The sequence below is a fragment of the Cavia porcellus genome, unplaced genomic scaffold (assembly GCF_034190915.1).
Source record: "Cavia porcellus strain 051 isolate PalLab524CR breed Dunkin Hartley unplaced genomic scaffold, mCavPor4.1 scaffold_1, whole genome shotgun sequence".
Lineage (NCBI taxonomy): Eukaryota > Metazoa > Chordata > Mammalia > Rodentia > Caviidae > Cavia > Cavia porcellus.
This window is the reverse complement of record NW_026947484.1, coordinates 63,553,707-63,581,385: the sequence shown is the minus strand read 5'-3', so window position 1 is coordinate 63,581,385 and position 27,679 is coordinate 63,553,707. Positions and strand designations below refer to the sequence as shown.

The 27,679-nt window shown below is 46.5% G+C and overlaps 1 protein-coding gene across 8 annotated transcripts in view; it reads right to left on the bottom strand.

The window, feature by feature from the left end:
- LOC100732024 (transducin-like enhancer protein 1) overlaps nt 1-27,679 on the bottom strand; it is an 86,065-nt gene that overhangs the window by 14,924 nt on the left and 43,462 nt on the right. For 6 of the 8 annotated variants that reach the window (XM_023566068.2, XM_013155082.3, XM_013155084.3 and 3 more), the window contains 6 exons: nt 14,179-14,295; nt 10,990-11,043; nt 10,140-10,292; nt 8,709-8,853; nt 7,682-7,872; nt 6,488-6,564 (listed from right to left, as the gene is read on the bottom strand). In XM_023566068.2, coding sequence (XP_023421836.1) covers nt 6,488-6,564; nt 7,682-7,872; nt 8,709-8,853; nt 10,140-10,292; nt 10,990-11,043; nt 14,179-14,295 — 737 coding nt within the window. The remainder of the gene's footprint in view (nt 1-6,487; nt 6,565-7,681; nt 7,873-8,708; nt 8,854-10,139; nt 10,293-10,989; nt 11,044-14,178; nt 14,296-27,679) is intronic. The other 2 variants (XM_013155083.3, XM_013155086.3) reach the window with 1 other exon arrangement.

Below are 27,679 nucleotides of genomic sequence, written 5' to 3'. Positions count from 1 at the left end.
AACCTGCTGTGAAGTTTTGTACCAATTTCGCTATACAATCTTAGTTGGCTTTATTCTGACTTGTTCTGTTTGTATACTTTCAAAAAAAAGGATCACAAACCTGGCGGGGGGTGGGGGGGCACTGGGCGGGGCCTGGCCTGGCTCTCTCCTCTGCTTCCACTTTCCAGCTTCCGAGTTCACCGAGCTCCTCTGCTCCCTTGCTCCTCCTCTGCCCAGGCTCGGGCCCTTCTACCAGGCACTCCTGTACTGGAGTCCACCAGCTATGGGCTAACACGTGAATCAGAGAGGGGTGGGGTCTGCTCCGTATTTCCAGGTCATCTGAAAAGTAGACACTACACTGAAACCCACCTCACAATAAAGAGGTACAGGCTACTTCGAGTAGAAGCTAATTCAGTAGACACTTCAAACCCAATTATCACTGTGATAGCTGATGTTATATGCCAACCTGACCAGGCTAGCAATGCCCAGCTAGCTGGTCACACACTGTTTCTGGGTGTACTTGGGAGGCAGCACTCCAGTGAGTAGGCTATGAAGCTCTGCCCTCCTAAGGCAGGTGGGCCTCCCTGGGCCTCAGGCCACCTGCAGAGGGACTGCACAGAGCACGAGGAAGGGTGAATCTGTGTCCCTGGTTCTCAGGCCGTCAGACTCACACATCTTGGGATGTTACTATCTCCATGGTAGTGTGGGCCTGCTGAGTCCTCCTCTCTTTCTGTCCTTCTCTCACAGATGCCAATGAACCCTAATACAAGCACAAAGAGGTTGAACTTTCAAATCTACTACATTATCAGCTGTAGAATTCAGATTGGTGCAAAATTAGGGAAAAGGAGAAAGTCGTGGCCACTGGCCCACCTTCTTGGCTAGACGCTGGTCATTGCTGGAAAACTGTTTTCCCAAGAGGCACTTTTACCCCAAAAGCAGTTAAAGTTTTCTTTTCTCTTTAGGCTCTAAACCCAAAGAGGTACTTTAAAGACTTATTTACACACTAAACAAGTAGGCAGAAGATTTCTGAATTACACGTCTGGCATTAAAACACAGGGTGAAAGAACCTGGAACTAACCTAGAATCTGACGCCGAACTATTCTTAAGTCTGAGTTATACTGACCTCAGTGTCCCAGCTAGGGAGAGACAGCGCCCAGGTATTTATGGGGAGATATGGAATGCTACCAGGCCCAGAAAAGAAAAATAAAGGTCTTATTAAACTGCTGAATTTCTCTACCAATCATCTCCATAGAGCTCAGGGGGATAAATTTCCTAAAACTAAAAATGAATTCAAGTTGAGCTGACTGAATGATACCAATTAAATCTAGCCTTGAGGGTTTGAAAACAAAGTTACAGTTACCTCTTGTAAATCAATAGTGCTTAATTCTGAAGTGCAAAAATACAACTCTCCTTGCAAGAAGGGTGACTCAGAGGCCTACACAGCACACAGATCTATCTCCCTCTTACTCCGTACCCTGGCACTGGTCTGCTGGTCTGCTCAAGAAGACAAAGAAACTTCAGAAACTCCAGTCCCACTAGGAGGAGGCAGACTGAAACATGATTTGCATATAGTTCCAGACCACATTGTAAGTGTCCTTCCACAATGCCTGGGCTACAGGAGAAAGGCCATGCACAGAAAGCACCCACAGGCTTCACGCTGAAGGCAGCTCATGTGGCCCTGGAAGGAGTGGAAGCAAGATGGCATGCTAGGGTGTGGTAAGGATCTCTCAGGCCCAGTGTGTAAGACCTGACTGCCGGTGTGGCTGCCAGTCTGCAGGGTTATGGGGAGGTGGAGGTACCTTCCGGGGGTGAGACCCAGGGAGAGGAAGGGAGCTCAAGGGGTACCCCTGAAGGAGACACTGGGACTTCCTTTCTCTTTGCATCCATACTGCCACAAGGGAGAACTGCCCCCGGGCCCTGCTTACCACAAGATGCTGTCCACCACTGGCCAAAAGCAACAGGGCCAGGCAAACAAGGACTAAAACCACAAGCCAAAATAAACCTTCCTTCCTTTTAATTTGATCACCTAAGGTATTTCTGTCACAGTAACAGGAACTAGTGAACACAACAGGAAGAAGTGAGGACCCCTGAGCAGAGAAGGTGTTCCAGATATCAAGGTCAGGAGCCCTAGGGATACAGGGTACCCCGTGTGGTCACCCAGATGTAAGCACACCAGGATGTGAGGCCAGGAGAGCAAGCTCGGGGGTGACAGTCCTCGAGGGGCCTGCTGAGTGTCACAGTCCCATCAACTAACTCATCCTCTGAGCAGGAAACGGCCCCACAGCTGATCTCTCATCAGTGGGCTGCTGAGGGAGGAAGAAAGAAGACAACACCATCCAGGTTCTTACGGACAAAAGCGGGCAGGGAAACAAGGAATACACACCAAAAGTTAAGGGCAGATCTGAGGCTGACATTTAGTCAAGATGTCAGTGTGAAGAGGATGATGTCTTTAAACAGAGACACAGAAGTTGGGAGACAATGTATGAGCAGAAAAGAGAAGAGGTAAAAAGACCAGACTTGGTTGGGAAAATGCTTCTGAGATTTTAGATCACCTTAACACCAGAAATACTGTGTGGCTGTGCTGTACTCTGCTGAAAGCCATATATGACCACAGGGTGTTTGCACAAGCTGCCCCAAACCCACCCAAAGGTCTGTGTCCTGCCCATACTGAGAGTTCAGGCAGCACTGGAAACACATCTGCAGAGAATTCCATCTTGACTGCCCATAGTGGGATCAGCCCTTAGTCAGCAGGGTCCCTCTGAGGTAGCTCTTAGGGTTACTACAGTTGTACACTTCTTACTGTGACCCCCCTGAAGGAGATCAGGACATGGCACCCCGAAACATGCTGCCCTGGCACAGTATTGTGAGACACAGGAATTACAGGCGGGACTTTCACACCATTTCCCACAGGATGAGATGCTGCCTGCCCTGTACCTCTCTGCTGGAGTCTGAGGTTCAGCACTGAAGTGGACCTGTACAAACAACCCAAAAGAACCCCTCACTGGCACTACTTTTCCCGATATATCTCCAGATGACTACTCCACCATTACTGTCTCTCATTCAAACTTCTTTCTCTCATTATTTCTTCTCAAATTTATCATTTCTTTATACAAAAGGCATGATGACATCCACATACATGTAAGATTTTAATGGAGCTGGTGCGTGTTTTCCTATTACGGTGCCTCATGTCCTCTTAATCCCTAGGCTCAGCTGGAGAAGCCAAGGTGAGGAGAAGCATCTGCTCCCTACATCTGCTCTGGGAGGAGGCCAGGTACACTGAACCTAGAAGCCGGTGACCAGGCCTAAGCACCCTCCTCCCAACAGGGCTGAGATGATGCCGAGATCTGGCCAAGGAACACCCCTGTGCTGGCCAGAGGCCGCCACACGGCTGAAGCCTGTTGAGGGTGCCAGGTTCTGTGGCCATCGGGCACCACGCAGGACTGGGGGAGGTGAGACCCAGGCCTGTGGAAGGGGCTGCAACATGAGGACTGGGAGAGTCATGTAGCCGCAGAGGGGCACTGTCAGAGAGTGGGCAGAGGACCCGGGGTAGGGGCTGCCCCATACCTGGAGCCACCTGGGCTGCAGACAAAGTCCGACTGCAGGCCAGTGCCAAGGTGTACACACCCACCCACCTCCCTGCCGCCCCCAAATGTGTCCAAGAGGTGTTCCAAGAATGACGCGTTCGGTTTCACCATCTTACACACCCTGCCCCAGCAGCATCGGCCTTCTGTGCCTAGAGCAGCCCCGAGAAAGGCACGTATGTACTTATACCACCCTGTGTGCTGTGGGCATGTTGGAGACCCACACGCAGCAACTAGCCAGAGTTTATGACGGATGACGTCTGTACCACGAAAACACTTGTCTGCGATTTTATGTCTTTTCCTCTTATTTGCAGTTATTGTGTTTCAAAGAAATCAATCTTTGTGATACTGGAAAAATGCTTAGTCTGTCACAACTGCTTTGAAGCACTCTGAGGCAAAGCTCCATCACTGACTGTTAAGAGTGGCAGATCCTCTCGATCTAACTGACAGACAGTGGCAACAAGACCACAGAGCGAGACTGAGGCAGGAAGATGGTTGTAAGTTTGAGGCCACCATGGGCTATAAAGTGTAAGCTCAAGACCAGCCTGAATTGCACAGCAAGACCATGTCTCAAAAAGACAAAACAAACAAAGAACAAACATAGAGCCAGATTCCAGCAACTCTGAACTTCCACTGTCCTTCTGCTGTGCATGAATGCCCTTTCTCACATGAAATGGCTCAGCTCAAAGGTGAAAGAGAATCTGAACAGTGGATTTTTACCATTTCAAAGAGAGCAGTGATGGCTCAGACTCAGGGACCAATGGCCGTTTTGATCAACACGTGAAACACATCTTTGGCCAGGTGTGGTGGCACACACATGTACCCCAGCACTCAGGAGGCTGAGGCAGGAGGATCGAAGCTAGTCTGAGACCAACTGGGCTACAAAGTGAGTTGAGGCCAGCCTGAACTGTACAGTGAAACACTGTCTCAAAAACCAAACCAAGAACAAAGTATCTCTGCACATGAGCTTCGCCACTTGGCCACTCTGCCCTTGTCCTTGTCCTAAGCACACAAATCCTGGCTCACACAGATCTGAGCACCAAACAATGGAAGTGCACACAGCTAAGGATGGACTGTATGGCTCTAGGAAGCACCGTGCTATGGTCGCTGCCGTCAGCCTGCACACACACATACACACACGCAGCTGTAAGAACAGGGTGCCTGCCTTCCATCCAGCACTACACTGCTCTGCCTTCTGCCCCGTCCACCCCTCCTCCTGCCCTCGCCATGAGCGCTGAGCCGCTGCACAACTCCCCGCCCTCCTGCCTCCTGAAACTGGCTTTTCCTAAGGCTCAACCACGCTTGGCGTTTATTAACCCATAAAGATTCATCGGCAGTATCATGACTGCTTCTCGTGTACCCTTCATCCACTCACCAATCCAGCTGAATACCTGCGTGCTATACTGCCAGCAACCAGAGGAAGAAACATCTTCGCGGGCCCAGAGGATTTCCCTGGCTGCAGCAGGGAGGCATTCCCAAGCACACACACAACACCGTCCACCGACTAAACCAACACGCAACGCCCCTCCCGCACCCTGTCCTGCTCTGCACCCAGCCAAGGCACCACCTGAATCCTCAACCTCTGCTAATTTCCAGGGCGGACAAAAGCCTCATCTCACCATGAACCAAATGACCATGACAAGGTACTGTCATGCATGCAAAGTGAACCATGGGTCCTGCTTTTCTAAAAAGCTGGTGATGGGCTGACGAATCTCAGGTTTTTCTTTGGGTTGGTGGTTTATTTGAAGCCAAGGCTCGGGGATGGGGATTTAGCTCAGCGGCATAAGCGCCTGCCTTGCAAGAAGGCAGTCGTGAGTTCGATCCCCAGTACCGATAAAAAGGGAAAAAAAAAAAAAAAAAAAAAAAAAAAAAAAAAAAATTAGTGAAGCCAAGGCTCCCTCGGGGCTGTAGACACAGCTCAGCCCTTAGCAGCCAACAAAGTCAACTGAGTGTGAAATCACACGAGTGAGTGGGTGCTGGACAGACTGCTCCAACAATGCCTTAAGAGTGATGCATGGAGAAGACACAGGGCAGAGGAACAGAGACACAGTGTTACTGGGATCTCTGTTTGGGATTTCTTACTTAGAAAGTCAGCATTTCAAAAGGCCTTCTGCCATTTCCATCATGGGAAAACGCTGAGTATCTGCTGGAAGCCAAGACATACCCTCATACTTCAATTCCGCTTTGTATGAAACTTGAGGATTTTAAGAATTCTTTGAAACCATGCTCCCAATAAATAACATCACGGAAAGCAGGCAAAGATTTCCTTCTTTTCTGCAGTGCAGAAAGAGTGACCACCTAAATGTCTCAAACTGAGAATGTGTCTGCACCCTTTATCCTACTGCTCTTGCTTCCCTCTAAACCCATGTCCCTTTTTGCAGCTGTAGGTCTCTCTGATAAAACACTCATCAAAATGTAGTTGGGGTCAGCCTGGGATGCTGGCTTCGGCCTGGGATGCTGGCTTTCCTGAGAGCCTGTCCCTCCACAAAACCTTGCTCCAACCAAAGAAAGGAAAAGGTGGCACTGGTCAGGTGGAGAGAGGATGTCTCTGAGGCTGCCATTCCAGAGTGTGTGACAGCTGACCGCCCAGCGCACAGCCCTGTCCAGGGACATTGCCGGGGGCTGTCCACAGCTTTCCACAGAGGGCCTAACGAGGAGGGCCCAGTGCCTCCTGCTCTTTCCTCCACCCCGATCTCCTCCCCAGCAGCTTCTCCCCAGGAAAAACTGAATGCATGAGCTCACCACAGGGAGAAGACACCTACAAGTGGCCTATTTATAGCAAGTGCTAACACTCTTCAGGGAAAGGCACCACAGGTCTTCCTTGGAAACGCCAAGGATGCCCCCTCCCCGGAATCCCAGCCTGCCACCACCAGAGGCTGAGAAAGCGCCTCTGAAACAAACAAAAGCCAAGTCAAGGAGGTACTTACGGTTTACCCCCGGGGATTCCTGCCAGGTTGGGAGGGATGGTAGGTACTCTCATGTGGGGCGGAGGATCAAACCCAACCTGGAAATGAAAATATGGCAAGGCAGACTCAGTGAACACAGACAGGCACTTTGTGAGCTTCAGCTTCCCAACAGAAACTCCTGTGTTCCTAAAGCGGTATCAGGGGGAACGATGGCAGGGCTACAATTCTTCAGGAGAAAAGGGCACCATGACGCACAGGGGCCAGTGTCCACAGAAGGCAACCCACGCACCCCGAATTCTCTGAGCCAACATGAGCAGAGTGCCAATGTGCCGACAAGTACGACGCTCCTGGCGGTGTAGGCCAGGTGGCTCTCTGTGGGCTGTCTCCGGCTTTGAGGATATCGGGCAGCACCTGAGGCCGCTGCCCGTGGCACCACAGCTTTCCCTGCTTGTATGCGCCGAGCATCTTGGGGCGCTGTGCTTGCCACGCAGCCACCACCTTGCTTTCAGCTCTCTTGCCTCCGCTGCCTCCCAGCCCACAGATGCAGCCTTTCACAGCTCCCTGTGGGAAACTGCAGGAAAATGTGGCTGGGAAAGGCAGGAAGGCATGTGGCATATTCTGGGCAGCCAATGCACAAGCTCGCAGAACTTGTTCGCTGCAGGTGACTTCCACTCCCCTCCAGGATGACCAGTGGGGCAGTCCATGTCACCCTTCAAATGCAAGTCTGTGTCGCCCTGGGACAGGCGGGCTCTGTGCCAGTGCCTGTGTTTGTCTGAAGACAGCTGTTCCTTTTAGAGGATGGCATCTCAGCACTGCTCTGCTCTACCTTTCCCTGACGTGTACATTCTGCCCGAGAACTGCCAACTCATTTCGGGGCCATGTTCTGAGTGGGTCTGAGGCAGGGCAAGAATCGAGCGCCCGGTCATGTCCCTGGGGTCACAGAAAGAGAAAGCTGTGGCTTCTCAAGTATTTTTTTCCTACAATTTTAAACTGAGAACAAATTGAAAGGCTTCTGTCTATCACTAGAGTCATTTCATCACTTTGAAATGAGAAAATCCCCTTTAGTAAAAGCAAGTCAGATGGGCCGGGCCACCAAGGAGCTTCCAGACACTACACTCATCACCCCAGGGTGGCTCTGAGACTGATGGGAGGCAGCAAGGGTGGTGGGCATGGGTCTGTCCCTGGGTTGTCCTGCGCTCCCGGCCGGTGGCCTACCATGGGGGAGCGGCCGTAGGCCACGACGGCAGCGGCAGCGGCGGCAGCACTCATCTGGGACGACATGTTGTGCAGGCCGGCGTAGGCAGCGCCAGGACTGGTCAGCTCGCCATTCATGCCAGCATGGGGCACCATTCCAAAGGGCGCGGGATACGGGCCAGGGACTGCCAGAGGTGTCCGCAAGCCAGCTGCTGAAAGCAAGCACAGCACAGGTGAGTCCTGACCGCACCCTCTGTGTGTGCTGTGTGTTGGACTCAGTGCCACGGGAGAGGAAGGGGAGGCCACTCCAATTTACACTGGACCCACTCTCCCTGAGCCACAAGCTCACCAACCCCCCTCCTCACTGGTGTGCAGCAGCCCTGGAAAGCCGGGGCCCCAGCCAGCAGGATGGTACCCTGTTTGCAGAGGGCAAACTGAGGCATGGCACTCAGTGCTTCCCTGACTGAATCTCAGCAGACTCTAGAAATTCAAAGTTTCTCACTCACTCTCAACTTCCATTCCCTGGTACCAGTTCCAGCTGAAAACCAAACCCTAGGATGATTTCTTTGGACTCCAGTCACTAGCTTCTCCTCACCTAGCGAGGCAGCTGGACCTGACAGTTATGAGTGTTCACTGGGGAGCTGGGGTCTTGAGGCACCCTCTCTGCTCCTATGTGAGGACAGCCTGCCATCCCTGAGGGACACACTGGCACAAAAGCAGCATGATGCACCAAGGCAGCTGCCCCCTCACTGCCGGCAAAGTCAGATGCACAGTAACAGTTTGGTAAGGTGCTTACGTCTAGAGTAATTAACAGGACCTTACTGAAGCGCCTAGGGTTTGGATCCGCAGGAATAAAGGCAAAGCAGAGCTTAAACAGCTGGAGAGGACACTGGAAGCAGCTGCTGAAACCCAAGGCCCAGCACCTGTCTGTCCCTCACTGGACGGACATGGAGATGGGAGAGGTAACCCTAGTGTGTGTCAGATGCCAAGAACAGCCTGGGGACCAGCAGGTCACTCATCACGCGGGAAGGCACACGGAGGTACCTACCCGCTTGATTGACGAGGGGCTCCATGGCTGGCGGCTTGCCGAGGCCTGGCCGGAGTCCTGGAGCGGCGCTCGTGCCCGGCGTTGGCATGTCGCTCCGAGGCGTCGGTGTGCTGGATTTTAGAACAGGCGTGCTGGCTTTTTCATGCTGGTATCATTAAACAAATTAAATGAGTATTAATTTTAATCCAAGCCATATTACACAATTTATCACAACAGCAGCTGGGACACTGGGCACCTTCTAGCTACTCCCTCAGCCAATTTTCATAAATCCACACAATGTTGACAGCATTAACTTGTGAGCGAGAAATGCTGACCTTTCTGCTTCCTGCCAAAATTAAAACTCGAGCTAGAGACGTACAACATGATCACACTTCTTCCTCCGCAGATTTTATTTTAAAAGAATTTCCATCAGGCTGTGGGTTTTGGCGTCAGGCCAAGTGAGGCCAAGTGCCCAGAGGACAGATCCCAGTCCCGGGAGATGCATGCCCGCCTCCGCACAATGGAGGGAGACATGTACCCTCTCACAGCAGGTGGCTCTGGGACTGAGACCAACACAGGGGACAGCAGGGCCATCAGCACCAAGAGAAGTGAAGTGAAGGGAAGGGAACCAGCATCAGAGGCCTCACTCGCAGCTCAGGGTGCATTGGAACCTCATGGCGGCAGCAGCATGACCAGGGCATCATCTCTGTCTGGCACCCTATCTTCCACTCCCACTAATCCCCAGGCCAAGGAGTTCTGTGGGATGAAGGGCGTGGACCAAGGAGGGACTCCTCGTGCTCCTCTGCATTCTCCCATAGGTGATGCAGACTGACAGCTGGGGGCTGCTATAATGAGCACTGCCTCACTGCATGGAGCGTGTCGAGGGACTGTATGGGCTCCTGGCTTCCCCAGGGCCTGCCATGTACATTCTGACCCTGCCGAGCTCCCTGGTACTGCCATGCTCCATAACATGGGTCGGTCCCCAGGTAAACGGGCAGTTCCACAAAATCAAGAGTCCCTGAACCTTCCAGGTCGAGCTAGTGTTTGCCACCTGGCACCTTTTTCAGAGCTTTCCACTGTGTGTAGGTCTCTAAGACAAGGCAGTGGGTGCGGCAGCACAAGCAACCCTACAGCCACAGCTTGAAGGACAGCGGCACAAATACGGGAAGCATGCACCAGAAACAAACGTGAGGATGTCACCTTTTCTTTATTTTGGAGACTACGTAGTTCAGGCTGGCCTTAGACTCACTATGTAGCCCAAGCTGGCCTCAAACTTGTGATCCTCCTGCCTCAGCCTCCCATGTGCTAGGGTCACAGGTATGTGCCACACTGCCTGGCTTGAGGATTCTGCTTTTTAACACTCACCACCACTTCAGTTTCACATACTTTGAGCTCCTGTGGACCACTAAAAAAAACACTGCTCAAAGAGGCAAGCATATATTCTCCACCTACCAAGCTCATTTCTTTGGATTTCAAAGAGGTAGAACTTCCCGAAGAGGCCGTGGACGCTGGGCTGCTGGATGCATCTTTCTTGAGCAAGCGGTTTTTGTCAATTCCATTTTCCCGGGGTGAATGGGCAGGACTTGCACGAGGGGAAGCAGGGTCCTCAACACATAGAATCAAAAGTTTCCATGCTTTAGTTTGTAATGAATAGACCTTTCCACTTTTTTTCAGTACTGGGGACTAAACCCAGAGCCTTATCACTGAGCTCTGTCCCCAGCTATTCTGAGACAGAGTCTTGCTAAGTTGGCCCAATATGGCTTAGCTTTTCATCTTTCTGCCTCCCAGAGTGCTTAGGTTACAGGCATGGGCCATCACACCAGCTAGTTCTTTAACTTATGGAATACTGAGAGTCTTTTAGAGGGGAAGTGTGTGACATTCTCCAGCAATGCTGTTAGAGCGAACAAGACGGTATCTGTAACATATCCATAATCATACCATAAAGACAACAGCCATGCCCAAGTTCTCCGGGGGACAATGGAAAGAAAGGAGAACCAGCCATTCAACTTAAAAATCCCAAATGACTAAGGAGTCAGGTGTTTGGGCGAAGAAGGTAGGAAGTGTTGGGATTCAACCCAGGGCCTTACAAATGCTGAGCAAGCCCTCTCTCACCCAATGAAAACCAGCCCAGATTTCTTCTCAAAGGAAAGGACACTTGTGTCGGACTACTATTGCTCAGGAATGACTATTAAATTCTTAATGCATAAAGATTCAAAAGACCAAAACACTGTGGCTCCACTTCATCCATTTACTGTTGGATCTTTCTCAACCAGTCAAGTCATGCTGTGGGAAGAATCATTACCTCATTAGACACATCCACGACTAAGTTGTCATCACTTTTGTCACCGTCACTGTCCTGTAAAAAGAAATTATAATGCTGTTTGGTAAAGGCTAACCCTGGGTTGGGCAGAGTTAAATCCCTTACTGCAGTTCTGGGTGGCAGAGACACTGAGCCACCACTTGGGCCGTCCCTGTGTGCCCTCCCAACTGCCAGCCCTTGCAGTTTACACTGCACGGCCTTTCCCTCTTCCCACCTGACCTGCAGCAAGGCCGAGCACCAGGCAGGATGCTGCTGCAGCCGCAAAGCAGCTGTCCAATCCGAATCTGCTCACAGGAAAGGGAAACTGCAAAACTGGTATGCTGTAAGGGCTTGGTAAGTGTTTGCAACGGCTGAATCTTTTTTGCAATCTGAAATTGCCTCTTTTTATCTGAAATCTGCATGCCCATATTTCAGTATTTTTCATTCAATTTCAAAGTAACTACATGATTTCGTATCGTTGGTTTTATGTGCTTCACCCTGAAGGAGAGAGCCAGCCAATCAGGCACTCACAGACAATTCATAATTGTAAAAACAAATTTATTTATTAAACCATTTTCCTTGAGGTTACTTACTGATTTCAGCAAAAAAAGAGACAGCTGTAGCCTACCATGATAAATAGCAATCAGTGTGGAATGCTTTGCAGAGAGGAAAACAAGACGGTGGCAATATTCGGGATGGATCCCCGTTTTGCAATACTGTCTCCTCACAGCGCCATACCACTTGCTACCCAGAGTAAACCCCAAGCCTACACCACTTTCGGAAAAGATACAGAAAATCTCTTCAATGTAATAATGTGATCACTCCCATTTCCAAAGATCGGGGTAGGCTGAAAAATCCATGTTCCTAAGCCAAAAGGCCTTATGTATCTTTTAGTGATAAGAAACACAACATGCCTATTAAAAAAGGAGAATATTTCAATGGAGTTCTTACAAAACAGAGGAACCCTAGCTTATGAGGCAAAAACAAAGACCCTTTTACTGCTGTCACTGTCACTTAGGTGATAAAGACAATGACTGAGAAATGTCACCTAGTATCTACATGAATTTTTGTGGGTCCACCAGTCAGTATTTACCCTCAATGCTGAATTCACATCTTAAAAATTCTTTTACAACCATCCTCTAAGTACCACATGATGACGATCCAATTTATTTTCTTCAGCTGAATGTAACAAAATACACTTCAGTCACAGTTGAAAAGCTACCACACAGTTCATTAGTAGCAACAGAAAACTTTACAGGGTAATCCAAAGTAAGTATACTGAAAAAAAATTTTCACAAAAAGAAAAAAAACAATACAATTTGTTTTCTCTTAGTAAAGCCCACAGAAAAGCACAAGTGTTCTCAGGTATTATGGAACATAAACCAAAAGGCTTTCCCTTCCAGGAAAAACAATTCCGACAATGTCTCGATCATCTATAGGCTGAAGCAGCACCAAAACAAAACAAAACAAACCTTTACATTAATGGTACTTTTAAGTGTTAAAACAAAATTTCTTTTTAATTCACTGAAATTTTACACCGTATGGGGTAGATGTATAATTCATATATGAACACAGTATGTAATAAAGTTAGGATAATTGGCCTTTCCATCTCCTATCACATCTTTGTGCTTGTAATCTTTGGACTGCTCTAATTTCTCATAAGATACCCAGAGATTTATTGCAGAAGTGTAAGTGCCTGCGTGGCAAGCACAAGGTCATGACTTTGATCCCCGGTGCCAAAAGGATACAGAACAGGCAATCAAAAGCTGTAGTCCCCCCACTATGTTACTGCTTAACCGTACCTTGGTACCTGTTATCCCACCCTTCCATTTTAGCACCAGACAGCATTTCTAATAGACTGTGAGGCGAGTTTTTCTGTCTTCTCTAATGTCAGTCTTAGCTCTGTATTGGGCCCTTCTGAAAATCTGAATGATCTCAGCATACTACATTTCTGGCACTGAACATCTATAATCTGAGATCTTTGCCACCAGATTCTCCAGCATAATCTGCTTATCATCACTGAGCACCTATTCAACCAGAAATTTTGCACCTACACAAGCAGGTAAAAAAGCCATAATGTGACCTAGGGATCCTTGGTCACTCATTGTTAAATAAATTATATAGTCCAGGCTTGCAACTCAGAACTGAACATCAGCAAGTTTCCCAGTGTCTGCAGACCAAGCTGATACTGATTTAATGGCTTCCAGCAAAGCATCACTCTCAGGTTTGTTTTTGAGAATCTTAAAGTAGTGAGCAGAGGAGTACAAATCTTGGAGTAGGAGCACCTCCAAGGTATGCCTTTAACCAGGACCTTTGACAACCACCAAAAAGCGACAGCCTGAGTTTCTGTCGGCATACAATGGACACGACACAACCAGCTCTTCGGCTGCAGTGCGAATGGAATGAAACGGTCCACATAAAGCACAGGGCTCCTATTCCTTGGCACAGACAAGCTGGCATCCACCCCGCATCAGCTTGAGAAGGCCCTCAGGAAACAAAGGCCCAGTGTCTGTGGCCACATATCCGCAGGTGGACACTCTCCCTCCAGGGCAACAGTGTGGGCTCTCGCTGACCCTGAGAACCCACTTACCCGGAACAGACCCTCAAGACACCTAAGCGACTCTAAGTTACGGCCTGTCTCTGGTGCTTACCACACCGAGACTGGGGCCAGGGGCGAGCCTGCCTGGGTCTCTGAGTGCAGTGACAGCTGGCCCTGAGCCCTCCCTCCACCAACCATAATGTGAGCTCATCTGTGGGGGCACCTCTCTCTTAAAGACTCCCAGGAACCTGGGTACCATACCATAACAGCAGAACAGCATCCCAGTGTGTTCTGTAACTTTACTACTCTGATTTGACATGAGAGGCCACCAGCTTTGCAGGCCCCAGGACAAAATGAAAACGCAGTCTTCATTCAAAGACTGAGATTCCCAGGTGTTGGGGTTGGGCCTTTCTGCAAGAGGAGCTGGAGCCACTGGGCCTGAGGGGCAGCACCTCACATGACCACGGCACAAAGTCTAAAACCTTTATGCTCATCAGAAGCATAATTTACAGCCTTAAAGGGAAAGGATAATCTGCATCTTCTGTGAACCCACCCCCTCCCTCTATTATATCATAAAAGGGTATGGAATTATGGAGATATTAGATGGTGAGCAGTAAGCAAAGAAAACCATCCGAAATCTCAGATTTACTCACATAGTGGCTGGAATCTTTATCATCCACCTTCCTTTTCTTGATGTCATTGGAAAATTCAGGTCCATTTCTGCGTTTATCTGTACTTCTTAGACTGTCTGGAACCAAGAGAGAATTACTCTGCAAGGTAAAGAAAAATAACAATATTAGTAATCAACGACTGCTTGCAAAGCCCCTCTGTACCCAGGCAAACCCAAACTGGACGCAAGAACTGTTCCAGACAAGCAGTGCCCACACAGCCTCTCACCTGCAAAGACGTTCCCAGGGCTCAGGACTTGCCGGGATCTGACTCACCAGGGTACCACCCATACCTCAGATCCTGGCCCTACACTCACACTGTTCTACTCAGCACTGGGGAACAGGAGCTGGCTATTTGATGTAGATGTGTTTTTATTCTCTCTCACTTCGACTTCCTAGTCAGAAAATGGACAAGCTCTATCAGGCATATTGAGCCTTGAAACTGCTCTCTTAGGCATATTTTCTAACCCTAAGAGTCACTTATGTACCATTCTAAAAGGACATTAAGGAAGCAGGTGGGATTAACAGCATGGTTTCCTAAAAGGCAAATCACATTTTCTGCAGTGACAGTGGAGAAACTTTTGAATTCTTCTTATTTATTGTTGAAAATAAGATCTGGTGTTGCTTGCCAATAGCATCAAAACTTAAGACCCAAAGGGGAAATCCCAGCCAGTGAATCTTCAATAGCAAGACCAGCTCCTCCACACAACAGCAGGAACAAGGACTAATCTTTTTCCACAACCACACAAGACACTCTCATTGGCATACACTGAGTGTGAACTGTTGACCCAAAGAAAACAGGCACTTTAGAAATTCTGGGGTCACATGACACCATCTGACATCCCTTCAGTTCCCATCTCCCCTCAGGCTACAGCATGAGAACATGTTACAATGAGTTCTTTTAAGTGCAGGATTAGCATATGCAAGAGGCAATTTGTTCAGTGATGTGTTACTGCTTTGAACAATACTGAATGAGCTGCGCAAAACCTCCTTTCACAAAGCCCAGATAACCTCAATTTTGGGAAAGATGTTAGAGAACTAAAGGTGGGGGGTGGGGTATCTAGGACCAACAAACACTTGGCTACCTTTCTCTGTCATAATTTAAGAAAGGAAACCTTCAAGTTAGATCAAGCCTAATGCAGTGTGTACTCAGACCAAACACTTCATGCCACATTTTAGGGCCAGCTAGTGACCTGCCAGGCGCTGGCTCTCAATGCTCCCCTGGAAAAAGATGGACCCCACCCCCCCACCCCCACCATTGGAGCGCATTCCTGATTCAACCAAGGGCAGGAGGGAATCAAAACTGCAGCCCGGAAGGCAATCTGAAGCTTCTTGGCCCACTTTAGGGGCTGACCTAAGACCAGCTGAGAGCTTTATTCCTGACTATTCAAGCTACACAAATGCCAGGAGGCCTAGATAAAAAGGGGGAGGGACCCAAGCAGCTCCATATGGAGAAGCTCAAAGTCACATCTTTGCCTCAGTGGCTGGGTCTCTAAATTAATTACCTCTATGAAGGTCTGCCAACAGCTCACCCGCCAACCCAGCCTCACAGCCTAAGGATGGAAGAGATTTAGCACAACTTCGGCAAAGGGCTAACCAGCATCAGGAAAAGTCCTAGCCCATTCAGCCCTGCGACCTCCTCTAGATGGAGCAGGGGCAGGGCTGCCTCTTGCTAGGTTCTGTATCTACACAAGTGCCTAAAATCCCCCTTGTGCTCTGGACTGGCTGGCTGTTTCTCCCCCAGCACTGAGGACTGACCCGAGGGCCTTCACACTGCAAGATGCCCCCAGTCCTCTTCATTAGAGACAGGGTCTCACTAAGTTGCTAAATTACCCAGGCTGGGTTCTGATTTGTGATAGTCCTGCCTCAGCCTCCTGGAGTGCACCAACTTATGCCTGGTTTCTGCTGGTAATTTTTAGCTCTCCACAAGGCTGTTTTCAAAGCCCTCCTGTGTAATTAGCTTCCAAACCACTCAGCCATTCTCACACCACTTTTTATTGTCTTATTTTCAAAATGATATCCAATGGAATTGTGAATGTAGAATTCTGCTTCTGTTAGGAACAGTGTAATTTCTGTTAGGAACAATAGCCTTTCTGAGGCTGAGCCTTAGACACCACTGTGCTTTGACACCACTCTGTCTCCACGATGTAAGTGACAACAGTGATTGTCATGCAGGCGGCCTGAATGAGGCCTGCACTGAATGGGTTTTGAAAGGTTCTCAAAGTTCCTCTAAACTTGGGTGAGGCCACTCCTTAGCACCCCTCCTCATCTGAACATTGGCCTCCTTCCACAAGTTACAGAACAAGCCAGGGCTTCGCACCTCTGCTGCTGGACACAGACTGGAAGGCAGGGGCTGAGCAGGAGGCTGAAGGCTGAGGGGAAGGCTGGTCTGCATGCCTTGACACCGCACCTGGAGGCTGCCCACCTACATGCTGCTTGCCAGGGGCAGCCCCGCCCTTGCGCCCTGCCCAGGGAACCAGGTTCCACATGTGCAGCTGCATGGCTGTCTTGTCCTGACACCAGTTTGGCCGTTGTCAACATGAGCAGGGATCTGCAAGCCCAGGCGTGGCACGTGCAGCAACAGCGCTGCCAGTGTTTCAGCCATGGCTTTGAGGGGTCTTTGTGCTTCCCCCATTTGCTCCCTCTCCAGGAATCTGAAGTGACATTTCAGGGATCACTGCATGTCTTCAGGTATCAAAGCACTCTGCCCTCTGTACCACACGGCCGAAGGGTGGAAGTTAGCCATCCTGGGGGTCACTATGAGCCACTTCCACATTTCTCAAAAAGTAAGAGAAGTCTGAGCACTGAGTGAATATCCTTGGCTCCTTCAAAATTTGGGCTCCAATGTTGCAGAATATCATAGTTTACGCTATACAACAAATATTTAAAGAGACCATTTGCAAAAGAATGACATTGAGATTGTTTCTCTTTAAATTATTGAAAAGTCATTCCAATCGCAAAGTTGAAGCAACCTTGAAGACGTATCTTTCAGGCCCTGGATTTACTGGAAACACTCTGATGTCCAGGGTGCAGGGTGGCAGCCTAGGCCAGCAAGCTCTTCCTATGCCTGGGATATGACTCAGCCGTAGACCGCCTGCCAGCACAGACAAGGCCTTGTCCACCCCAGCACATACACATATGGAACACCCTGCCAATTCCCATTATGTCTAATTCCCTTTCAGAGGGGTGCTTTCTCAGCAGTTTCTGCACACAGAATACCTGTATTGACACACAAATCACCAACCTACATGGGCCTAAACTATCAAGCTTAACGTTCTACAGGACCTAACCACATTTAAGGCACGTTCTCCTTGATCCTCCCTCCAAGGCACTCAGAGTCCTTGGACACACAGCCTCGCACACCAAAGGTGAACATAGAATTAGGGAGGAAGTGAGTATTTTCCAGCCTACTTCAAAATGAACTGCTGGGGGATGGAGCAAAGATGAGGGATAGATAACAGCAGGCTACAGAGACTTCCTGAGATAGTCAACTTAGATTTCCAAAAATAATGCAGTGTGGGGAGTCCCAAACAAAGGGAGATAGATCCTCCCGACCCAGGAACAAACTAAGGCGAGATAAACCAATTAAATATACAGTCCCGGAGCTACTATTGGAACAGCTAAAATCTCAGTGCTTCCGCTACAGTGCTTGAACTTGAACTCCTGCAGCTGAGACTTACCCAGCTATCTGAAAGCCCACTGCTTCAACTTATGGGAGACGCACTCTCACTGAGAATGAGAGTCGGTGAACTGAACAGAGAGCTAAGCTGGTGAGGAACCTGCATTGACCTGCAGTGAGGGACGGGAATAAAACCCTTCCATAGAAGAAAGGGCTCCAATAGACAACATTCTGGGGCCGGGCAGACTGGCCAGAACAAGGAACAGCAGTGACTTCAGTCAGCTGTTCCCTTCTCAAATGGGATTGGTGGGGAGCGCTGGACCTGGGTCATGCCCCAGACTCAGCTCCAATAGGCTAGCCCTAACCAAGTCCATACGCCTGGCAGTGCACCCTAATGCAGTGAAGCCTTCAGCAGGTTGACTGACCCAGAAGGGAGGGCCCAGCACAGGCTGCCCTGGTCTGTACCTCCATAGTACACTGCAGTGGGCGGGAGCACCTAGTCAGCGGCACTTTAGACAAACTGTAACCAACAAACAAAGAAACCCTTATATACACTTGTACAGAAGGCACAAAAAATATGAAAAGAGGAAGCAACAAGAAAGGGTCTCCAGCCCCCAACCCTGAGAACACTGATCCAGGAAAGGTAAATGCAAAGGAGAATGAGGACAGCAAACATGCAATCAGACATGGCACCAGTGGACATAAAGCGCTATCTTTGGGACCTCACAGATGGGTTCAAAAATGAAGTATTTAACCAAGTAAAGCAAGATATAAATAGAATAATAAAAGAAATGCTAACCACCTCTCAAAAAAACAGATGGAAGAATTGAGAAACTTAAAAAAAGGGGAGAATTGTTTGATGAAGAAAATAGAGAAAACATAGAATACATGAAGCAGGTTCAAAGAGGTTACTAGGAAATTAAAAACTCCATTGAAAGCTGGCAAAACTGCTTGAAAGAAACTAAGGATAGATTATACGAACCGGAGGACAGGTTTGCAATGTGGGATCATGAAAGGAAAAATTTCTTAAAAATAACAAGGAAACAATACAAAGGCTAGAAGAGGATCTATAACTCAAGAATAATGAATGTGAACGAAGAAGCAGGGGTACAAACAAAGGAATTACAAAGGCTATTCACAGAAATAATTAAGGAAAATTTCCCAAACATAGGAAAAGGAAAAGATATTCAGCTGTATGAGGCATACAGAACTCCAGCCACCTACAGCCAAAACAGAACTACACCCAGGCATATAATAATCAAGACCCCAGAAATCCAATACAACAGAATATTAAAAGCTGTCAGAGACAAGAAACAGATTACTTACAAAGGAAAGCCCATCAGAATTCCAGCAGACTTCTCTGAACAACCCATCAAATCCAGAAGAGCCTGGAGTGAAATATTCCAAGCCCTGAAAGAAAATAACCTCCAGCCCAGATTGATGTACCCTGCACAACTGTCCCTAGAAATTAATGAAGAAACAAGATGCTTCCAAGATAAAGAGGAACTGGGGGAATTCGCAACCACCAATCCAACTCTACAGAGAATACTACAGGACATTTTAAAGAGACAGAAAAGCACCAGGATTTCAGAACAGTGGCAGAGAGGCCCCAATGAATAGAGCAAAAAGCAAAATGAAGAAGACCAACAGATAATGAATGATGGAAAAAGAGCACAACAGAAATGAGGCAGAGAAGGTTGGATATAATTTCTAATATAGATGGCCTAGATTCACTAAATTAAGGAAAAAAAGAAAGAATTGCAGGCAGAGTGGATCAAGAGATAGGGTCCACCGATATGTTCTTTATAGGAAATATAATTAACCTGAAGGGTATATGGATTGAAAATCAAATATGAAAAAACAGAACTCTATGTGATAGGGAACCAGCGAGTAATAGGGGCAACTGGACCAGTATTTATGGATAGGTTGGAAAGACAGGCTTTAATGGGTAAAGAAATAAACTAGAGATCAAGTCTAGGAGTGAGAAGGTTCAGAACCATATAGCAGGTTGCTCCCCACTATAAAACCAAGGATGTTGGGGAGACCCAAAAAATGCACAGTACACCCTGGGGGAGTGAAAGGGGAGGAATAGTCTTAAAAAAGACAGCAGAAGATATTGCTAATAGTGTATCAGGAGTTAAAACCCTTATTACTCACACCACTCTGCTTAGATAGAACTTATTCCGTCCCACTTTGTATACAAGCACTGGATCTGAAGACACAGACAGATATCCCCAAAATATCAGGATATAGCACAGTAATCATCATTAATTTCCTATTAATTTAATCTGGATCCCTATATAACTTATACTGTTATATCATTACTGATCTTACTTAAATCTGATTTGTTTGATTGCTGTTTGTTATTGATAAGATTTATTCAAAACTGTTAAGGTTGATAGTATCAAGTCAGAGAGTATAGACAACTATATTGAAAATGACAGGGGCTGGGGATTTAGCTCAGTGGCATAAGCGCCTGCCCTGCAAGCAGGCAGTCATGAGTTCGATCCCCGGTACCGATAGAAAGGAAAAAAAAAAAAAAAAAAAACAGAAAAAAAAAAGAAAATAACAATGATTCACTATAATACCCATTCTGGTTTGATTATTACCTGTTTTTGTAGTCCTACACTATCTACAAAGTTGTATTTCTATTAATACTGTTAAGTACTAATACATTCAATTATATTTTATCTGATGATATAGCCAATTCTATTAATGATAACGAGACAACACAGTAGCCATGTTAGAACTCCTTGTACAGCAGTTTTATGTCTTTTTAGTTTTATGTGTCTATAGGAATATGTTTTGTTCTGTCCTGCTTTGTTCTGTTTCTCCCTCTAATATAGAAAGAATAGAAATACATGTTAAGACTCATGCTTGCGTAAAACCTATAAACAGTTTATGAGAACTGATCTTATGACACATGATGAAATGAACAAATACTTTGAAGGAAAAAAAGGCACTACAGCACCCAGTGCTGATTCCAGAGTATCATGATGTGAAATCCAGCAATATTATTATTCTTTTTTCAGATTGATTTTAGTCTGCTTTGGCTTAATCTCAAAATAAATGAAGATATGGATAAATGTATGTATGTTTAAGTGTATAGGATTGATAACCATATTACTAATTTTTATTAGATAGTTGAGCAGAACTATTTGCAGTCTCCCTGTTTGAATTCCCATTTATATGTCCCACTTTTGTTTCTTGAACAATTATTTGTAAGAAGACAATATGTAAACATCAACTAGTGATTTATTACTGTTTATTTTTTCCTTTAAAAGTATGTACTATTTTTACCCGTTTTCTGATTTGTTTTGTCTTTCTTTAAATAAAATTAAAAACAAACAAAAAAACCAGAAAGAACTGCCCAGTGTGAGTCACACAGTGAGATTGTCTCTTATAGTAGCCCTACAGCAATAACAACAAGATGAAGAGAAAGGAGTCTGATAGTCTTGGTTTTCTGCTCATGAACACTGCACTGTCTAGGACATCGGTGGGAGCCCAGCGCCAGTGCCCTGGGATGCGACTCGGGAGAAAACAGCTCCACAGAGGCCCCGCTGCCCCCAAGAGCCCCTCCCAGGCACCACATCTGCAAGACTGGAATCTGCCACACTGCATTCAACAAGGAGAATTCTTTTTTCAAATATTTATCTGCCAAATAAATATTTAATCATGAATTAGTTTTTCTGATCAACATGAGAACAAATGTTGTCACGCTGACGGATAGACTCTCATCCTAGCCAAGAAACTCGATATTTTATTTCACCTTGAAGCTGGTAAAATTTAAGGCTCTGCCAGGATTTTTCCTACACTGTAAATACTGGGCAGACTTTGATTACAAATGTCCCAGGGACTAAGATTTCCAGACTGCATGTAAGTTTTCTTTTGTTTTAAAATTTTGTTAAGTAATAAACAAAATCATCTTATTTGCCTTGTGTTTTCTATAGGAACTCAAAACAGGAGTTATATAGCCTGAGGAAGAAATTAAAACCTGAGCAAATCAATACTTAAAAACAGTGTTTTCCAAACAATCTAAAATTCTAAAACCATAATGATTTTGTATGCCTTATGTGTTACACATGCATTAGAGTGGAAAGCCAAGGAAAACGGTAAAGGGAGAAATACGTCTAACAAGTCACAAAAAGGAAAAAGGAAAAAAAAAGAAAGATTCTTCAAGAATGTTCAGGGCTAGAGACAGACCACGGTCTCCCTCCTCTAACAGGCGAAGTCATCTGAGCCAGGTGACCCTGCCGGGGTGAGAAGGGAGAGGACACACTCCACACCCAGCAGGCACCCCTCTTTCGCCATCCTGGGAGTTCTAGAGAGTATCATTCCTCTGACGTAGGGCATCTTCACTAGCCACGGGCACCTGGCTCGGCTACTGGACTCCATAAAAACCACACCTACCCGTGCAAATGTTATTAACAAAAGACAGAGCCACCATGACAAGGGGTGAGGGGGACACGCAGAACAAAGAGCAGCTCCTCCACCAGTGCAGCCGTGTGTGCTCCTCTGAGGAAGCAGATTCAGCACAGCTCCCAGTGTGGGAACCACACTTCATGAGACACACACTGGAACCTTTTCCTGCTGTGGTTCACTCGGAGCTGAGGTAGCCAGACATCTGGCAAACTGTCTGGGCAAGGCAGGTGGGAAAGGCCACTGTGTTCTCTTACCAAAAACACCCAAGTGCAATGGTCAGTCTGTACCTTCATCAATGGAGCAGTACACATGCAAGAGCCTGTGGCCCCTGGAGCACCCAGACTCAGAGGAAATGTTAAGACCAGAACTTCCCTTATCGTGGCTGCTCAGGACAACACTGCCCTTTCCTGTCTCTGATCACTCTGCTGAGGCTGAAGTACAGATTCCAGAGCTTCCACGTGGGTAGTGCCAGTCCTTCTGGTCTTCTTCCAGAACTGGGTTTCCTGTTAGCACTCCAAGAACCAAGGTTGTTCACATCTATTGGGACAACTCCAGAGGGGAAGCAGAGAAAACAAAGCAAAGTTTGGGGATACTGTACACTGCCAATACTGCTGGACACCAGTCACAGAGGCCTTCAAGGTCTCCAGACCTCCAACAACTCCTCACTGAAACCACCAGAGACAAATCTAACAGGAAACCCACTCATGGGCACAGCAAAAGCTAGACAGGTTTCCCTAATGGGAAAATAATGCACATTACTCAAATAGATTTTGTTAGCTGCCACAGATTCCCCCTGGGAACTTGCTCTTCCCCAAGGAAAAGTGTTTGTGTCAGAGGTACAGATTGGAAAATCGTGACACCTCATTTATCCTTGGTTACACTGCAGCAGTGGGAACCTAATTTGCTAGCACACTCTACACTGACAATTAACTCCTCGGTGAACATTAAAACAATTAGGTAACAACGCACCCTGTCACATCTGTGAGCTGCCTCTGTCTACACCTGGTTCCAATTAAGCCATCACCCCACGCTGCACCAGGCGCTGCTGTCCAATTGGTCACTCACTGGCTCTGCCTGACCTTTTAACAAAGGCACTTTTAACCCGAACATTAAAGGAATCCCCACTTTCAACAACACAGAGAAATCAGAAAACGTGTCCACACGGCAAGCATGTCAGAGATCTGGCATGCAGGAAATCGGCAGTGTGTGTTTCACAGGTTTGACATAAAACAGGAGGAAGAACCAAAGTGCTCCTGCCCCTTGCCCAGCAATGTGGCCTTGTCACTGTGGCGGATGGCTTGCCCAGGACTTGCCAGAACAAAACATTAATCCTGGAAGCCAGCAAAATTAACTATTTAAAAAATAAACTTTTAAAATGTCATGGTACCATCACTCCCCAACTCAGATCTGGTCACAGCAAAACCCAACCTCCATGGCCACGTCCTTTTGGAAAGCAGTCTCTCAGAGCTCTTGGGGTGCGTGGTGCTCCTCAGCTCCTCAGGCCCAACGAGGCAGATTGAGTACCCCTAATCCAGGAGCCCAAGACCCAGAGCTCTGAATCTGAAACTTTTGAATGCAGGGTTAAACTTCAGAACATTTTAGATTTTTTGGATTTTGGGATTATGGATGCTCAACTAGTAAAGTCATGCTAACATTCCAAAATATGGAAAACTCAGAAATCCGAAATACATTGGTTTCCCAAGTGTTCAGATGAACAATATTTGATCTGCATTTTTTAATAAACAAGAGGCATCAGATCAGGACCTAAGTCATGTGGAGATGGGTATGCCAAGTTTCTTGGCTATTTTCTAGAGAATGGTAAAAATGAACGTAAGGCCCAAAGGGGGAAATTTTCTTTTTAAATCCTGCTCAACAGGATGAGGCATGAAAACAAATTGAGGCTAACATGGTTGGGAGGGAAGGAATGCACACTTCCTGCCTGTGCAGCTTGGTTTTGTGTAAGTGCACTAGAATTCTGGCGAGAGGAATGGGTGCTCTCCAGGTACACGCATCCAGCACAGACGTGTGAACAGCTGCAGCCACCTCCAACGATGGCCTCACCCTGAGCCAGGGAGGTCTCCCCCAGCAATCCAGAAGTCACCAGCGTCTCTCTTCTTTAGAGCTCACAGCAGTGACCCAAGATTCCATAGGGAATCTAGTTTTTTAAACACACTGTTTTAAATTCTGCCAACATGGAGCCCTGCAGGGGCACCTGCTTTAGAACATATGTATGTTTCCTACCTTGCCCAAAATCTAAAATTTCAGATGACTCATCCACCAGTTCTAGTCTTCATTTCCAGGCCATTTCTTGGCATGTTAAGATTAATTCCTATTTGGGTGACACTGACCTTTTAAGTCTCTGGTTCATGGACAGCTCTATTACAGAGGACAAAGGCAAAGCGAGCAGGGACCCGTCTGTTTTCTGGTGATGAATGCCTGAGAACTGCTCCAGGCTGAGAGTAATTAACAGTGCATCTACTGCTGACTGTTCTGCAGGGGTCCCCCAGGCACCTGCTCTGCTGTCAGTACCTCCCACCTTGAGGCCCCCTAACCCTTTCCCCATGAGGGACCCCACTTCCACCCTCCTGGAAAGTCTTGCCTGTGCACCCAGAATCTCACCCAGAGCTGCCTTTGTCCAAAACTGGTGTTCTTTCTACCACCCAGCAGTGCTGAATGAGTCCACCGCTCCATGGCATCCTCAAAGCAAAGCAAGTCCTAATCGCCTCCTGGCCTTTGTAACATTTAGTGTCATTCTGAGAAAAAATGGAGCACTGGGTGGTCCTGAACTTGAAGCTGGTCCTACCTCTGTCAATTAATTAGTCAACTTTGAAGGCTGCACACTATTGTTAACATTGTTAACTCTCTACTATATAGTTAAGAAATTCTGTATAATTGGTTTTTTTCTCTTTAAAATAAGACGTAAGAGAAGAAAAATAAAAGAATCGCCTTCTATAAATAACTGACTGCCGTAAGTACATTTAAATAAATTTAAAATACTGATCTTAGAAATCAGTTAGGGAGTGACAAAATGTTCCCCCAGACACTGTCTCAAAACTCTGTCACCTGAGTCCCTCGGCCCTGTGTCCAGGACCCTGCTGTTTCATTGGTAAGATGATGGGTTTTAAGGCAGGGGAGCAAGCCTAATACTCCGGACTAGGGGCCTTCTGAGTTTTTTCCTTATGCGAAAGATAGCAACCCACAGCGTACAGCACACAACTCCAGCAATTCCTCTGCCCTAGGGCCTCCCGAAGACATTCTGGAGACCCATCCTTTCCAAGAAGCCATCACATACCTTAGGTATTTCAGTACTTCCATATTCAACAAATATTTACCTATAACATTCAAAGAGATGAATGCAAAATGGTACTGAGTATGAGCAGCGCCTCCAACAGCACTTAGAACACAGCAAGTACTTGGTAAATGTCTGAAAAATGAGGAAAGTATTTCTTTGTGATGTTCTATCATTTTTTTAAAGCTATGCAACTCTGTCAATTCTCTAATTCAAAGTCTTTCAAGTCAATTACTTACATGATAATTCCTTCAGCCAAAATTTAATGCAATTTATCTTTAAACAAAATGTGTAACGGTTAAGTTTTTTATTACTACTGTATATTATTACTGCTGTATATAAACTATTTTCTTAAGTCATATCCTATTTTTCTGCTCAATAGCTGCACTCTCATAAGATTTACTTACAAAACAGATGAGAGGAAAAAATGAAAAAAAGAAAAACATTAAGAATTCGAAAAATCAAATTTAAAACCCATCAATGAAATAAACAAAAAATGTGCAGTAAAATGCATTTAGTACTAAAAAGTTACTAGGTTTGCACTACTCCTTTCAGAAGGAAGAACTTAGAAGTGTTCATATTTTTATTTTGTTCTTACTGCCTTTGTTTTCCACTAAAACAAACTGCCCATATTAAAACTCATTTGTTTTCCTGCCATAAAAGCTTAAACTAGAACACTGAATAATTTTATCATTAAGGATAAATATGAAGTACCTACCACCCAGCTTCAGGCTCACAGCTAAAACTCCGCATATATCCACATTCCCTCTGCATCTACAGAAGTCTAATTGTTTTGTACTTGATTTAAACACAGGGGTTCCTTGGTCCACAAAATTCTTTCCTTAATTTTGGTCACAGAATTCATTCCACAATGCTGGCTGCAACTGAATTGCAAGCATAGGTATGCTATTTGTGCCATGTGTACTAACGGCAGGCATATAGGTATATTTGTACCGTATATATTAACCATAAGCAAATACGTACTATGTGTGCAATTCGGTTGCAACCAGACTCATAGACAGAATTAAGTTCCTGAAGCAAGGTACCACTGTGACATGCTAACATGGAAACAATGGCAGGAAAAAGCAGCAGTGAGAACCTGGGTCTTCCTGATCTGGGGATTCTGAGGGTCTCCATAATCCATTCGTGCAGATTTTCCTCCAGAAAACAACCACAATAACTGCACCACAACAGATCAAATACAGAAGCTAGCCAGAAATTACCTGTACATTATAAGCCAAGCATTGAAGACATTTAAAAATGCAAAAGAATACCAGTTAGGGGCTGGGGACAGTGCATGAGGTAGGGCTGTATCCAGTATGCATACTGCCTTGAGCTCAATGCCTGATACCGCCAAATAAAAAACCAATCCATCTCACTAACGTTTCTCTTTTGGAATCAGATTTTTCACTAATAACGTCTTTTATGTTAACAAAGTCAAACAGCTTTTAATCTAGATTTTTTTTTTTTGGGTACCAAGGATCCAATGAAGGACCTTGTGCTTGTTAGGCAGGCACTCCCCCCACCCCCTTTTTTGTACTAGGGACTGAACCCACAGCTAATGCATTGGTAAAATGCTCAGTCCTGAGATGTTTTATTTCTAATACAGTAATTTTCAAAGTATATAACCAAGAGAAACGACTTCCTAGGGGTCCCCAAGAATTTTAATTCAAAGGTAGAAACAGTAAGATCTTAAGGCCACAAGGTTTAAAGCCACTGGCTTGCAGCAACTGCCCTTAGCCCTACTGACTGACTTGATCTGCAAGTACAGCTAGACTTCACAATTCAAGCCACTGTATTAAACAGATGAGTACAATAGTAGTTTGGGTGTTGACAGTAAAAATCATCTTATTGCCCATTGCTGCTCATAGTCAATTTTATACTACGTTTTGAGGAGCTACTTAATTTTGTGTAACTTCAAGAAAATCCCACTTATGTGGACAGTGCAGACTACATTAAATGCTGAGGTCACAGGCCGTGGAGTCTCCCCATTTTATATCACCATTTGCGTCTCCTGCGCTAATTAGGCACCAAACACAGTATGTGCACTTCTTAAATGTTAAGTGGTTGCTAACACTGTTAAAGATCCAGTATGAAGAAGGATGCAAGCCAATCCTGCTGTTTTCTTCCACACTATTGTGCTTTACAGAGAGGGC